The following is a 15722-nucleotide window of genomic DNA, read 5'->3' on the forward strand; positions in this document are numbered from 1 at the left end:
TTTTGCGAGCATCTCATTTATATGTGATTTCCTTTGGGAATTGCTCGCTATTTCCACCCCAGTAACTTTTACCGAGGTGGAAATAGCGAGTGATTGTCTGAGGAGTTTAGTGCATCGGCTTCTAAGTCCTGCATTCCATAGCGGACTAGATCTAAAATAGCTCCCCCTCTTGTCATTTCTTGAACCAGTTGCTCAAAAAAGCAGTCATTTATTATGTCTAGGAATTTTACCTCCCTAGTGATATTTATCCAGCCAGTATTGGGGTAATTGAAATCACCCATTATATTGTTTACTGTTTAAGAATCCTTTTATCATCCACTAATAATCTTCAGTAAATTTACTCAACTGCAACAGATTTCCATATAATACTTCCTCCATCTTCAAACTGCAGACCAAACATCTTTCAATGAAATCTCTTCAGTAGGAGGAGGAACACCACCAATTGAGAAACAGCTGATGATACCTTATCCAGGACTGGTAATGGCATTCTGCCCACATTAGAGTCCAAGGATGTGGAAGAAGCATCCCCAGAAGATTCTATTTCAGTCTCTAACCAAGGAACCAGTCAACTTCCCTTATTGTGTTTTTTTTTTCTCGCTCCTGAGGGGCTCCAAAGGGGCAAGACCTGCCTCTTTGGTTAAGCTCTTTCGGGCATGTGGCTGCATTCTGCGGTAAGGCAAGCAAATTATAGATGGACGGAGGGCCTCAAATTGATGCCACCAGTAGCACAGCCACTTGCAAAGGTGCCTTCAGTTCTGTACCAGGTCTCAACCCTTTGACTCTCATTTCAAGTTATTATTGATAGGCGTTGCCTGTTGTGAGGCTTATAGTTCATTATTCCCTTTTTTGTTGTTGTTGAAGACAACTGTAGCTAGGGAGTCTAATGTGAGGATATCCCTATCATGCTTGTTCTTGGAGAAAACAAAGTAAATTACCTGTAGCAGGTGTTCTTCAAGGACAGCAGGATACGTATCCTCGCATACCTTCTCTCCTTTTAGAGTTGAATTCTGTTAGAGATTCAGCTGCTGAGATCTTGCATGATAGCAGCAAGTGGGAAGATGCATGCATGCCCAGTGGAAAGCTCTCAAAAGTAAAACTGGAGAGCTGTTCTTACGCAGGGCTGCACACTTGAAGATATGTACCCTGCTGTCCTCGGAGAACACCAGCTATAGGTAAGTAACTTTGTTTTATCTCAGCCTGGTAGCAGGTTGTTTATTTTATCACTGCTGCCCAGTGAAGAATAACAGTAGCTTACCTGATAAATTCAGATACTGGCATTTTTAGGTTATGTGTTGTTTCTGTGAAGATACTGCATATTACACCCAAAAAAGGTTCAGCTAACATGGGCTGTTGCTTTTAAGTTGAAAGTATAAGGAATAAAATACAATATACATCAGCCTGTTGCTCTCAAATTTTTCCCTTTCAGTGGTGTAAATTTGATGATGATGTTGTTTCAAGATGTACGAAAGAAGAAGCAATCGAACATAATTATGGAGGTCATGACGATGACTTGTCAGTTCGGCATTGTACAAATGCTTACATGTTGGTTTACATCAGGGAATCTAAACTAAGTGAGTATATTGTTTTCTCCACTGGTTGTATCAGGTGTTAGGGTGTTTGTAAGCTCCTAATTAAGGAAAGATTTAGATGATCTGTGAACTATCAAGACTTCTATACCAAATATTGTTTTTTTTTTATTATAAGCAAACATCTGTGATTTGAGGGCAGTCGCTGTCTAGCCCCTGGCTTTCCAACCAAATGCGCTAAAGGTTGCTACATCTCCAGGGGTGCTTTTGCTGCCTCCATAGCTAATGGTCACCTCTTTCAGCCAATAGGAAGTGTAATTTCCAAATTGTCAGGAATAATAGGCACTGGTGGATAGTAGCTTAAAGTTCCAATTAAAGGCAGAGGATCCAGTGGCTTAATGGCAGTGCTGCCATCCAGAAGTTCCTTGGTTTGATCCTAGAGTAAATTTCGCAATATTCTTTTTCCAAACCCTTTCTAAAAAATACCAGTCTCTGAAAAAGAAAATTGTAAACCGCTTAGGTCTAAGTGGTATATAAATACTGAAAATATATAAAATCTACAGAGGAGCTGTCACAGGAGACTTGAGGCTTTATGTATACTGTAGAATATACAGAGTGCAAATTTACAGCTGGAAATGCAAGAAACTGGGTAGGACTTGGTGTCATAAGTACTGCTCCAGCACTTAATAGCTTCAGGGATCAAGAAGCACTTTCCTTAAGCCCTGCTTCACTCACATTTTCCCATAGCCTGTTGTGTGCTAGTACTAATAACTATGAAGGGCATAAGCAACAGTGCTTGAAGGAAATGCTTCTTGCCTGTGTCCCATGATCACTGGTGCCATAGAAGTTGAATTGCTACTCTTATTAGTACAAGAGATGGAGTAAGGGTGGAATTGGATTCAGCATGCTACATTACAGATAGGACAAGCTGGGGCTTGATTCAGAGGAAGAAAGAAAAACAGCACAGGCAGATCTTAGGGGTAAGTAAGAGACCATGAAAAGGATGAATGTGGGGAAACAGTACTGAAGGAGCATAAGAAGAGGGATTGAAAATTTAGGCAATAATATCAAGGTGCATTCTGGGACACAGTTTCAGAGATCACTGGTGTGCATAGGCAGGTACCACTAAAAAGTTGAGCTGCTTAAAGTTACCTTAATGTTGTTCATGACCCCTAGCTGCAAGACGGTGAAATTTGGTCTGTCTTGCTATTTTCCTTTCCTTGAGCCAGTCCAGAGGAGTAGGTTGTATCCCCTGTTCAGCAGTTGGAGGCAGAGAAACTGACACTTCGGTGATGACATCACTTGTATAAAAGCAGTGGTGCGACCCAAAAGGCTTATTGTGCTGGTCAGCCTCCTTACCTTTCATCTGTTCTTATCCCATATCAGTCAGCAAGGACTTTGCGCTCCTCGAACACCCATCTCTTGATCATTCGCTCTCTCTAAATTCTGCCTATATGCCTCTTGATTAACATCAGCTATCAAGCCTCCTCACTCTGGAAAGCCCTTCGATAGATCTTCACTTATAATGTCCCTCAAACATCAAATCAGTGCTTAAGATTTGACTTTTCTGATATTCTTACCCTGACCTTATTTGACTACAATTCCAGAGCCCTGATTGCCTGAGTCCTTTTCTAGTGACTTGAAATCTGTGATGCTGTTTCTGGCCTCTTTCCCTGTCTCCTTGTGTTCTGCTGACCCTTGTCCAAGGAATTTTATTATTGTGCTATACTGCTGTTCCCCCCCCCCCCCCTCCTTTTTTTTTTTTGTGAGTGTGTTAGTTCTGTCTGTCTTTGATCCGGCTACTGAATCCAATTGCTGTTGATTTTGGTTCCAGTTTTATCATTTATTTCGTTCCCCACCATGATGTTTCATGAATGTGAGGGCTATAAATCTAACAACATAAATTTACTGTTGACAAAATACATCTAAAAAAAAAAAAAGAGCAGAAATTAGCCATTTAGTCTCAAATGTAACAGAATCTCACAAGTTAAGATCATGGAACATTGAGATGGAACACACTAACACAACAACCTCAGATACTTGCACATCACAAGCATGTAAGCCCCTTGCTGCTTCAACAATGTGAATCCATATCACGCATCACCATTATACCTGTATTCTGTGTGTGCTTAGTATACAGATGCTTCATATGTCACCTGGTTGAAGGCACACTAAGTGGTACACAGATGCTAGAAGACTAGGAGACACTTGGGTGCAGGTTCACAATGCATCTATAGCATGCATCCACCCTATGTGTTATCTTGTCACAGGACAGTCTAACCATCAAAGAATACAGCCACAGTGTACATTCATATGATGTTAGTTTGGAGAGCAGCCACAGTGTTCAGTGTGGAGCTCATGTCAGAATCAACCAGCATATGCAGCCATCACATGTGCACAGGAGGCTCACGCTGGAAGCAACAGTAATGTGCATCTACAGAACACATATATGTAGATGGCTCTGCAGCAAGCATCCACAGCCTGTGGCACTAGTATATACCCCCATATGTATCCCCAGTGTGCGTATGCATTAGGGATCTACAGAAACCTACAGCATGAATGCCACAATGACGTAGACAATCCTGTAGACCAAGCTCTGAAAGAGTAACAGTGGTTCCTGTGTCTTGTCCAAGAAGACCAGTTGTAATCCTAGAATTTACCAGAATCTGGAACCCCCTTAGTCATCCAGCATTTGGGAACTAGCACACCCAAACAGGCACAAGGAAAGGCCTACAACAACCCTTCAGACTCTAGGGTATACTCAGAGGAACAACTCTTTTGACTCTAAATCGGTAGTCTTCTCAGATGGGTTTTGGTCTGGTAGGACTCAAGGAAAGAAAATTAGCAGGTAAGACCAGAGCTTAACCAAAGCTTAATGGACACTGTTGTGCCAGAAACAGTTCCCTACCTTGAGCACATTCCTTGGATGCTCTAAGTGGCCAGCAATAGCAAAGAGAAGATAGAGCCCTTTGCTTTCTGCCCTAGTGAGGTAAGAGCCCCTGAAGACTAGACTCTTGTTTAAAAAAATAACAACAGGGGAAAGACCCAGAACCTTATAGCTTCCAAACCACTCCTAGCCAAGACAGCATCACTTCCTAGCATTGCCACACAAGACATCTTGCATTACCCAGAGAACCAGAAGGAGCATTCTATCCACCTGCAGTATGCCAGAAGTTCCAAAAGCACTAACAGGCTTAACTACAAGTAAAAGCTGTAAGACTATAGAACATGAGGCCTGTGCTAAATGGAGAGGGTTCAGAACCCTGAAGACAACTGAATGCGTCAACTCAAAGATCCAGCTGTACAGGCTCTGAATGCAACTCCTTACAAAGTAAAGATAGATCTTCAGTACAGTACTATTGTACCCCTTTTACGAAATGCATAGCACCCACCTGGGGTTACCCTTCGGCCATCTGAAGGGTCTGCCTAGTCTCGCCTGCACTTGGGCTCATGCTCTATACTAGCACCCTCCACCCACCAACTGGAGACCATTTGCCTCTGGGCTAGTCTCCCCACTCTCAGGTTATTCCCCGGTGATTTCTAGGACACTGGGGCCATACTCCACAGGTCCCACAATTCCCAGAAAGTATCCAAAAACACGAACCAGGATTCTTGGTTAGTCCAGGACATCAGTGTCAAACTAAATAAGGCTTATTGTCGCAGAACTTGAATAGTGAACAGAAAAGGGTGAAATCAGCAAGCAATAACAGGTAACTGAATATGGGTCAATTATAAAAATCTAAAAATTTGTTTACTACTTGGGGAGTTAGGAACTGTAGCTGCTCACAGGTTATATAACTGCTCACACGGCCTCAGTAAAGAGATTTTTCTTTTTCCACTCCCTGGGTGAAACTGAGGAAAATCCAGGGCCAATCAGAACCCAAGGCATTGATTTTGAAAGTAGCTGCCGAATGGTACTGTAGATTGCCTTTCCACAAGCTGAAACTGAGTCTTTAAGTGCAACAGCTTTAAAACTCAAGACAAGCTTACTGGCCAATTAGGAGAAATACACTTCATGAAATAATAAATACAGTTTTCAGGCACAGAAACCCACTATTTTTTTTTTTTTTTGTTACATTTGTACCCCGCGCTTTCCCACTCATGGCAGGCTCAATGCGGCGGGCAATGGAGGGTTAAGTGACTTGCCCAGAGTCACAAGGAGCTGCCTGTGCCGGGAATCGAACTCAGTTCCCCAGGACCAAAGTCCACCACCCTAACCACTAGGCCACTCCTCCAAGAGAGACCCCGGACTGTGGCCATTTCAGTCCACTGGTAGGGGCTCGACAGTCCAGTGTCAGAGTGGTTCTGGCTCTTCCTTCCTGGAGAGTCCATCAACATTTTCATGTTCGCTGCCCTTCTGGTGCTGTATGGTGAAGTTACATATTTGCATTAACGTAGCTTCCCATTCTGTCCCAAGACTCTTTTAAGCCAGACCAATGGATTGTAATCTGTGATAACAGTAAAGTCTCGCCCGTACAGGTATGGTTGCAGTTTCTTAAGGGCCCACACAAAGGCCAAACATTTTCTTAGTAGTGGCATAGGCTACCTCTCTGTCAAGGAGCTTTGAAACTCAGGTACACGATGGAGTTCTCCTCCCCTGTTATTCACTTGACTGAGTACATCCCCAATGCCATATGTGGAGGCATCAGTCTGTACCACAGATCTTTGTTGGTAATCAGGTGCAGCTAATAAAGGGAGTTGTAGCCAATGCAGTCTTTAATTTTTGAAATGCTACTTCACACTCTGTGACCAGGTAATGATTCAGGGCAGTCTTTTTAGTCATGTCAGTCAGGGGCTTGACTATGGTGCTATGGTGAGGCATAAACTTCTTGTAGTACTCTGCTGTCTGAAGGAAGACCATTACTTACTTTTTGGTTTGGGGAGTGGGCCAAGTTTGTATAGCTACCACATTAGTTGATTCCGGCATTAGCTGTCCACCCCACACTCAGTGCACTAAGTATTGCACTTCTGCCATCCCCATCTGACGTTTGCTGGGCTTGATGGTCAGGCGGGCCTCCCTGATCTGGTCTAACACCCCACTTAAATGGATCAGGTGGTCTTCCCAAGTCTGACTGTATACAGCAGTGCCATCAAGATAAGCCCTAGCATGCTCCTGGAGTCCATCTAACAGACAATTCACCAAGCACTAAATTGTACCAGGGGCATTTTTCATTCCAAAAGGCATCATAGTAAATTCATACAGACCAAATGGGGTAATAAATGCCGATCGCTCCTGAGCATCAGCTGTTAGGGGAATCGGCCAATACCCTCGGCTAAGGTCCATTGTAGTCAGGTACTGGGCCCCAGCTAAGTGGTCTAGCAACTCGTCCATCTGGGGCATCGGATAAGCATCGGATACAGTACATTCTTTAAGCCTCCTGTAATCCACACAGAAGCGGGTCGTGCCATCTTTCTTAAGATCAAGAACTACAGGAGAATGTAGGGACTATGCGATTTCTTTATAACACCCAGGTCTAGCATCTCATCAATTTACTTCATGTGCTTCTCCACTTCAGCAGATATTCGATAGGCACTCTGCTTCAGTGGTGTATGGTCACCTGTGTCTACATTGTGATTAGCCAAATGAGTAATTCTTAGTTTAGTAGAAAACACATTAGCGTACTTTTGCAACACTGCTTCTAGTTTCTGTTTCTGAGTGGAGGTTAATTGCTGTACCACTACAACTTGTTGTGTAGATCCCTCTGGTAATGTCTCTGCTAGGAGGTCAGGTATGGGTTCACTATCCTGACACTCTTCTGGTAGGCTGCACACAGCTAACACCATAGCTGTGCGATCTGCATAGTCCTTTAACTTATTTACATGAAAGATACGCTGCTTTCTGTCTTGAGTCCATAGATATAACATAGTTCCGTATGACCTTGTAAGGTCCCGCCCAGCTAGCCTGAAGTTTATTCTGATGTACTGGGACTAGAACAAGTATCTGCTGGCCCTCATGAAACACTATTTCGGGCTTTACAATCATACCAGGTTTTTTTTGCTTAGTTTGAGCTGCCTGCAAGTTACTTCTAACAAAGCCCACAAGGTCTTCTGATTTCTGGCGCATATTGAATACATATTCAATAACAGGGATGTCAGAGGTGTCAACTTTCCCTTCCCACTGTTCTCTTATTAGGTCAAGGGGCTTTCTCACCTTCCGGCCATAAAGCAGCTCAAAGGGAGAGAACCCAGTAGATTCCTGGGGTACTTCACTGTTTGCAAACAGTAGATAGGGCAAGTACTTTTACCAGTCTCAGTCTCACGATTCCACAAAAGTCCTTTAACTTATGCTTAGAAACTGGAGTGGTCCCGGTGGACTGGAGAACGGCGGAAGTGGTTCCTTTGCACAAGATTGTCAGTAAGGAGGAGGTAGGGAATTACAGACCTGTCAGTCTGACCTCGGTGGTGAGTAAGCTAATGGAAATGCTTTTAAAGAGGAGGATTGTGACATTTCTTGAACTACATGGAATGCAGGACCCGAGGCAGCATGGCTTCACTAGTGGCAGGTCAGTCAGACTAATCTGACTGTCTTTTTTGACTGGGTGACCAAACAGTTGGATGTGGGAGGGGCGCTTGATGTGGTATACTTTGATTTCAGCAAAGCCTTTGACACGGTTCCGCACAAACAACTGATAAATTGATTGCCCTTGGTGTGGGACCTAGAGTAACTGGGTAAAAAATTGGTTGAATGGTAGGAGACAGAGGGTGGTAGTACATGGAGCTTGCTCTGAAGAAAAGGAGGTCATCAGTGGAGTACCGCAGGAATCGGTCCTAGGGCCGGCTCTTGTTAACGTCTTTGTGAACGATATTGCGGAAGGGCTGGTTGGTAAGGTTTGTCTCTTTGCAGATGATACTAAACTCTGCAACAGGGTGGACACCCTGGAGGGTGTGAATGACAAGAAGAAGGACCTAGCGAAGCTAGAGGAATGGACCGATATTTGACAACTAAGGTTTAATCCCAAAAAATGCAGGGTCATGCACTTGGGTCGCAAAAATCCGAGGGAACGGTACAGTATAGGGAGTGTAGTGCTTCAGTGTGCGAAGGAAGAGCAGGACTGGGGGGTGATTGTGTCTGACGACCTTAAAGCTTTCAAACAAGTAGAAAAAGCGACCGTGAAAGCCAGAAGGATGCTTGGGTGCATAAAGAAAGGCATGACCAGCAGGAAAAAGGAGGTGATAGTGCCGTTGTATAAGTCTCTGGTGAGGCCTCATTTTGAGTACTGCGTGCAGTTCTGGAGACTGCACCTATGGAAAGATATAAACAGGATGGAGTTGGTCCAGAGGGCGGCTATGAAATTAGTAAGTGGTCTTGAATGCAAAAGTTATAGGGACAGGCTTTATGAACCTCAACATGTATATGCTAGGAGGGAGAGAGGAGACATGATAGAAATATTTAAATATCTCAAGAGCATTTATGTACAGGAAGAGAGCTTTTTTCAATTGAAGGAGAGCTCTGGAATGAGGGGGCATATGACAAAGTTAAGAGGGAATAGGCTTAGGAGTAACCTAAGGAAGTATTATTTCACAGAAAGGGTGGTGGAGGCGTGGAATGGCCTCCCGGTGGAGGTGGTGGAGTCGAGGACTGTTCCAGAATTTAAAAAGGCATGGGATAAGCATGTGGGATCGCTTAAGAACAGGAAGAATTAGGGGTTACAGAGGATGGCCAGACTGGATGGGTCATGTGGCCATCATGCTTCTATGTTTCTATAAACCGTGTCCCTTGGTCTGAGAGTATTTCTCGTGGGTATCCTACCCGGGAAAATATTTCTAGTAGGGCAGTGGCAACTTTCACTGATTCTATTGAGGATAAGGCTACCGCTTTTGGATATCTGGTAGCAAAGTCCACCACTGTCAATATATATCTTTTCCCAGTCTGGCTAGAGACAGCTAGAGGCCCCACTATATCCACATCTATACTCTCAAATGGCTCACTGATAATGGGTAAAGGTTTCAGAGGTGCTCGGGTGTGATCTTGGGTCTTACCCACTCTTTGGCACTCATCACAGGTTTGACTGTAGCCACTGCTTGAGATGCTCCTGGCCAATAGAAGTATTGTGTCAATCTCGTGCATGTGTGTGTCACTCTCTGATGTCCTGCTAGTGGAATGTCATGTTCAAATCAGGGTCAACAGTCTGCTCAATAGGTGTGTCTGTTAAGTCAGGCTGTTCTGTACTCACGACCCCGGTCACCTCTGGAACTAGTGCTGCTGGAATATACAAAGGAAGTGGGAACTTAGGAAAGCTAGGTAAACCTCAGGATTAATCAAATCAAATATTTATTGCTCTGGTGTATATATAAATAGAATAAACATAAATTCACTACATAAAATCCAATGTAAGAAAAACAACGAATGGTAAAATAATATCAATACCTAAAAATCGCCGTTTAACAATACATGTAAAGTCAATGCTGTAGACTGGACACGGCACCATGTTTCGGCTTGTAACGTGCCTGCCTCGGGAGTCTACAATAAAGGAAAACATGTATGAAAAATTATAAGGCATGGACTGCTAATATACAGTCAATATAAATACTATCTATATAAATGTACAATCACATAAGTAAATAATAATAAAGCATGGATATAAGGCTGATGACAATTATAACAAGTTTGAGCATCGATCAATATAATTATACAATCACATGAATAAAAATAATAAAACGTGGCTAAAAGGCTGATAATTATAATAAGTATGTGGAGGAGTGGCCTAGTGGTTAGAGTGGTGGACTTTGGTCCTGAGGAACTGGGTTCGATTCCCACTGCAGGCACAGGCAGCTCCTTGTGACTCTGGGCAAATCACTTAACCTTCCATTGCCCATGTAAGCCGCATTGAGCCTGCCATGAGTGGAAAAGCGCGGGGTACAAATGTAACAAAAAAAATATATAAGAATAATGATAGATAATATGAGCATCAATTGAGGAAAACATATCACATATATCATAAATAGGAAAGTATCAGAACATGTAAACTTTGAAATGTCCTGTACACCCACACTGGTAACAAGGACTTCCATGCCTAAAGTCTTTAGGTTTTTGGGGAGCACTGGAGGGTTTAGTGACTATCTCCAAGGTTGTAGGGATATATGGCTTAGGGCCCTGACTGTCCTTAGTTCCCAACTGCTGCAGATAAGGACGACTTCTCTTTGCCACCCAGGGACGGTTAGCCATAAAGATGTCAGCCAACTCCGCATCCTTCTCTGGAGTTTATGGCTCTGATGATCTTGAATATGTTCCCTCACCTATGGATGACAACGCTGAAGAAACTGCTCCAGGACCATCGGGTTTTGGCAGTCCTCCAGGTTTTCAATCTCGGCTCCACTGAACCACCACTGATACTGGTATCTTAACTGGATCACAAACTTGCTGTGAGTATCATCCATCCCCTTGTGCAAAGTCTGGAACTTTAGTCTGTATGTCTCGGGGTTAATGTCATAACAGTTCAACAAAGCTTTGCTCACCTCAAACTGGGAGCACAGCTCCATAGACAGTCCTTGGAATGACTCAAGTACTCTACCAGTGAGCTTTCCTCCCAGAGAGCGCACCCAGTCTTTCTGAGGGATCTTGTTGAGGTGGCAAATTTTTTCAAAGGCAGTTAGATATCCATATATGTCACTATGGGTATCATCAAACTGCGCAATCAAGTTATTTCCAATCTGGGCTGTGAATCCTGCCTCTGCACAGGGATTTGACTGGAACTTTTGATATGGACCATCTCCATCTTCAGTTTCTGCATCTGGAACTCCCGTTCCTCTCGCTGCTGTTGGTCCAGCCGCTGTACCATGTAGATCTGCCGGATCTCAGTGGGTGTGGTATCCGGCCCTGCAAACTCACGGGCCTCAGCCCACAAGTAGTCTGGTCTCCCCACCCCAGGAGAACTCTGCACAGGTAGGTCCTGCTGCTCCTCCTCACTGAGGTCATCCAGTTACTCTTCTGTTAGGTCGAGCATAACCAGTTTTGGAGGGCTGCTACCAGTCGCTATCAGCAAGCTTTTAATCTTCCTAACACTAACAAAAAAAAAACTGAACAGGAAAGGGACCTTGTTACTGCAGCACTCATTCACAGTGCTCTGTGTCTGGAGGTTACAGGTTTAAAAAAAGAAAACCCGCTGAACCACTCAGTGGACCACTGTCTACTGAGTGGTTCAGAGGATTTTTTTTTTTTTAAACCCCCAACCTCCAGACACACTCCTCGCACTCCTCCAGACAAACTCCTCGCACGGAGCCTGACAAACCCACCACACTGCCAGCAAAAAAGTACAAAGGTCTGTCACGAAACACCTATCACCCACTAGGGTTACCCTTCGGCCACCTGAAGAGTCGGCCCAGCACTGCCCAGTCTTGCCTGCAGTTTGGCTCGTGCTCTATACTAGCACCCTCCACCCACTGACTGGGTCCTGCTTGTCTCTGGGCTGGTTATTCCCCGATGATTTCTAGAACACTGGGACCACACTCCATGGGTCCCACAGTTCCCAGAAATCACCCACAGACCCAAAAACAGGAACCAGGATTCTTGGTCAGTCCAGGACAGCAGAGTCAATAAACTAAATAAGGTTTATTGTCACAGAACTTGAACAGAAAAAGGTGAAATCAACCAGCAATGACAGATAACTGAATATGGATCAATTATAAAACTATCTAAACATTTGTTTACTTCCTAGGTAGTACCTGGAGAGTTCAGGAACTGTAGCTGCTCATATGGAAGAGATCTTTCTCTCTCCACTCCCTGGGTGAGACTGGGGAAAATCCAGTACTTTAAGGCTAGATTTGAAATCCAGGACCAATCAGAGCCCAGGGCATCGATTTTGAAAGTAACTGCCCAATGGTACTGCAGATTGCCTTTGCATAAGCTGAAACTGGAAGAGAAGAAAGTCTTAATGCAACATCTTTAAAACTCAAAGCAAGCGCCATCTGCTGGCCAAATCAGTAGAAATACACTTCATGAAATTAATCACAGCCCCCTTGCACCTGATGTGGGAGACAAAAACAAGGAAAGACTAGAGAGAAAATGCACCCTGAAGGACTACTGGAGAACCCCCCCCCCCCCCCAACCTCCATCATCTAACCAGCAACCGATACAAGAAGGAGAATCCTAGGTCATCTGTGAGCATCCTGTAGAAGCCTACGTCTCTGCAATAAATCTGTGTGCTTGACTACCTGCAGAGATCTGGAGCAGCAACAGATGACCATCAGGCAAATTAGATAATTGGACAGAGAATGCCAGAATCTGGGCCATCACAGGTCCCAAGAGATGTCTGAGAATTGACCTTCAACACTGGGCCTTGCTATAGGGATGACTTAAATATACCAACAGGGGACCAGGACACCAAGCTGGAAGATACCTGGTAGGAATACTGGGGCAAGAGAAACAGAGTAACCAGCTAGAACTACCTGAGAGGGCTACCTGTTTCAAGGGATTGCAAGACCAGGCAGCTGCAGCATCAACTCAGAGGCCTAACCAGCAGCACCTCCTTCATCCAGCATTACCCCAATGACTCCCAAGAGCAACGAACTTCCCCTTATGGTGCTACCACCCTATGAGATGACTGTGGCTGGACTGCCAGGAAACAGCCCAACACTTAGCCCAAGGGAGTTGTTGGAGCTGTGATAAAGCTTTCCAAAAACAGCCACCCAAATGAGGGAAGTGGGTAGGGATTTCATGAGAAACAAATGCACTAATATTCATTCATGCCCAAAACACCAAAGTCTCCCAAGGATCAAGAAGTGCAGGGAAAAAAACACAGCCTGATCTCCCCTCCCCCTCTCAATATTCTAATATCCATTGGGGGCTTGAGCAGAAAGGGCATCAACCTGGTCTCCACAAGGACACCCCTGCCCACCTCCTGCCCAGGAGCTGGTAAGCTGGAGGGGAGAGCACCCCTTTTCCCCTATCCTCAGCAGCTTGTGGAAACACCATGGCTCCAGTCATCAACCAAACCACACACCTCATGTGCTATAGCTACCGGACGTAGTAGCCAGGAACTAGAGACCAGCTTGCTAGGCTTGAGCCAGTCTTGAAGTGTAAAGCCTTGGGTTGGAGAATCTCTGCCTTCCAAGAGGATCCATTCTTCCTCGCAGCCAGGAAAACAAACTGGACCACCAGGCCTAAACTCTTAAAAGTCTCCTGATAGAACAGGGGACCCTTGGAGCATTGTCCACCATAGTCCTTGGGAGGGGAGGCATCCAGGAACATTCAAATGTCGTTCCCCCCCACCCCTTTAGTGTACTGATATTAGCTAGTAATTCTTTCCTAGCTCTCCTCTATGTTCCTGAAGCCAGTGTAGGAAGGCTTTGGAGCACTACATTCATAAAACTGAAGAGGCAGCATGCAGTACCAGCCTCTGAACGGGAAAAGGCAGTATCCCCTCTGGCAAATTCCTCCCCCTAGAGACTCCATACACAGAGGAGGTATGTGTCTATTTGAAAACAACTCTCTAGCATGGCCAGAAGGAGGCAAGTGAGTTTGTGGAACCCTAGCCCATGTCCTGAAAGCAGAACCATAAATGGACAGGGGAAAGGAGGCTAGCACCAAACAAGGAGCAAGCCCCCAGAGAGTGCTTAATTAATGACACAATAGCTAACTGAACTCGCACAGGCTAACCAACCCCACTCTTAGCTGGATGCTATCTTATTTTCTATAGGGCAGACCTTGAACAGAATACAGAAACAGCAGGGAGGGAGCACAAGCCCAGCCAACTTCCCCAGGAGCCAATGCAGCCCATTGGAGTCTTTTCCTGCCTTGATACTCTTCTTTTCCATTTCTTTCTTTTTGCTGATAGGCACATTTGCAAATCAGGGTCAACAGTCCGAGCTTCCCTTGCATCGCAGCCGAGTGGTGCCTCCAACAAGAACAGGGGCCGAATGACTGCATTTTGTGTCAGTAGGAAAATGATCACCTTATGCACTGCAGTACCATGCTAACAAAATCAAAGGGCTGAATGTGAGCTAGAGCTGGCTGTGATCTGAGCATTGGTATCCTACAGGGTTCTTTGTCCTCCTTTTCATCAACGTGAACTTTCTCTTGGACCTTCCTACTCCATAGAGCCTCACTGCCCTCAGCTGCTTTATCATTCCATCTTGTGCTCCTTGTCCCCTCAGGCTTCACTGGGGGGGGGGGGGGGGGGGGGACTGTTTCCAATTCCTCTGTTTCTTTCCCTTCTTTGAACACAAATATTCTCAGTCGAATATAAACCCTGGCAGACCCTGCTAATCTATTGAACATGGTAGGTAGGTACTTGAACTGGGGGGGGGGGGGGGCATAATATATGCACACATGCATGTATGTATGTGTGCGTATATATATATTTAGATAGAAATATTGATAATGAATAGATATATAGATAATACCAACTTTTTTTATTTGGGGGGGGGGGATCCAAACTTGCAGGAGGACCTGAGGAGAGATGAGGGGACATAAAAGGGGAATGGGAATAAATTGAGGGGCCACTGAGAGGGATTTTAAGAGTCCAAAACCAAACCCGTCCTCTGGGCCTCCTGGAACCTATGCTATCCAGGTTGCTGCTTAGCCATCATTGGTAGACTGATGCTTGACACAGAGGGACTTCTCTCCCGCTCCTTCTAGACAAAGGTCCATGGACCTGTTGCTTGAGAACTCCAAGATTGAGGGGCTTGACCATGGGATTACAAGCCATAGTCTGTAATTGTGGGAGTCAGGCCTAACAGAAAATCATCCTGCTGCACTAGACTTATCTGCTGGAGGCAGAGAAATACTGGCTACTGCACCACTTCTTATACAAGTTATGATGTCACTGAAGTGTCTATTTCTCTGCCCCTGTCTGTCAGTTGGGGGATATAACTGGGTTTTTTAAAATTCCTTTGGATGTATGTCGTCTGAATGGTTACTTAGATATTCTTTTCTGTTTCTTATTTTAGTCTGTACACTGCCTTGACCTGCCTGTCAGTCAAGGCAGTATATCAGTATTTACAAGCTATAACCTTCTTATCTTGACTTGTCTAGCAGGACGGTAAGAAAAGGTGCATTGGGGTACACGTGGCACAAATTGATTTATTTTTCTTTTCCCACTAATATTTGAATTTGAAGGTAAGCAAGTCTGGCAAATATAAGTGGATTTTTTCCCCCCTTTTTTGGCTAGAGCAAGTAAACCTGAAATTTTGGCCCTGGGTTAGAAGTTGCTAGAAATGTTTGACAAATTAAGGTTGTTAAAAATAAAAAACACGTAG

General features: G+C 44.5%; 1 protein-coding gene across 2 annotated transcripts in view; it reads left to right on the forward strand.

Annotated features, from left to right (window-relative positions):
• Nucleotides 1-15722, forward strand: part of USP7 (ubiquitin specific peptidase 7) — a 377898-nt gene that overhangs the window by 209467 nt on the left and 152709 nt on the right. For both annotated transcript variants that reach the window (XM_030213526.1, XM_030213525.1), the window contains exon 14: nt 1427-1571. In XM_030213526.1, coding sequence (XP_030069386.1) covers nt 1427-1571 — 145 coding nt within the window. The remainder of the gene's footprint in view (nt 1-1426; nt 1572-15722) is intronic.

This window comes from Microcaecilia unicolor, chromosome 8 (genome assembly GCF_901765095.1).
Source record: "Microcaecilia unicolor chromosome 8, aMicUni1.1, whole genome shotgun sequence".
In the NCBI taxonomy this organism is placed as follows: Eukaryota; Metazoa; Chordata; class Amphibia; order Gymnophiona; family Siphonopidae; genus Microcaecilia; species Microcaecilia unicolor.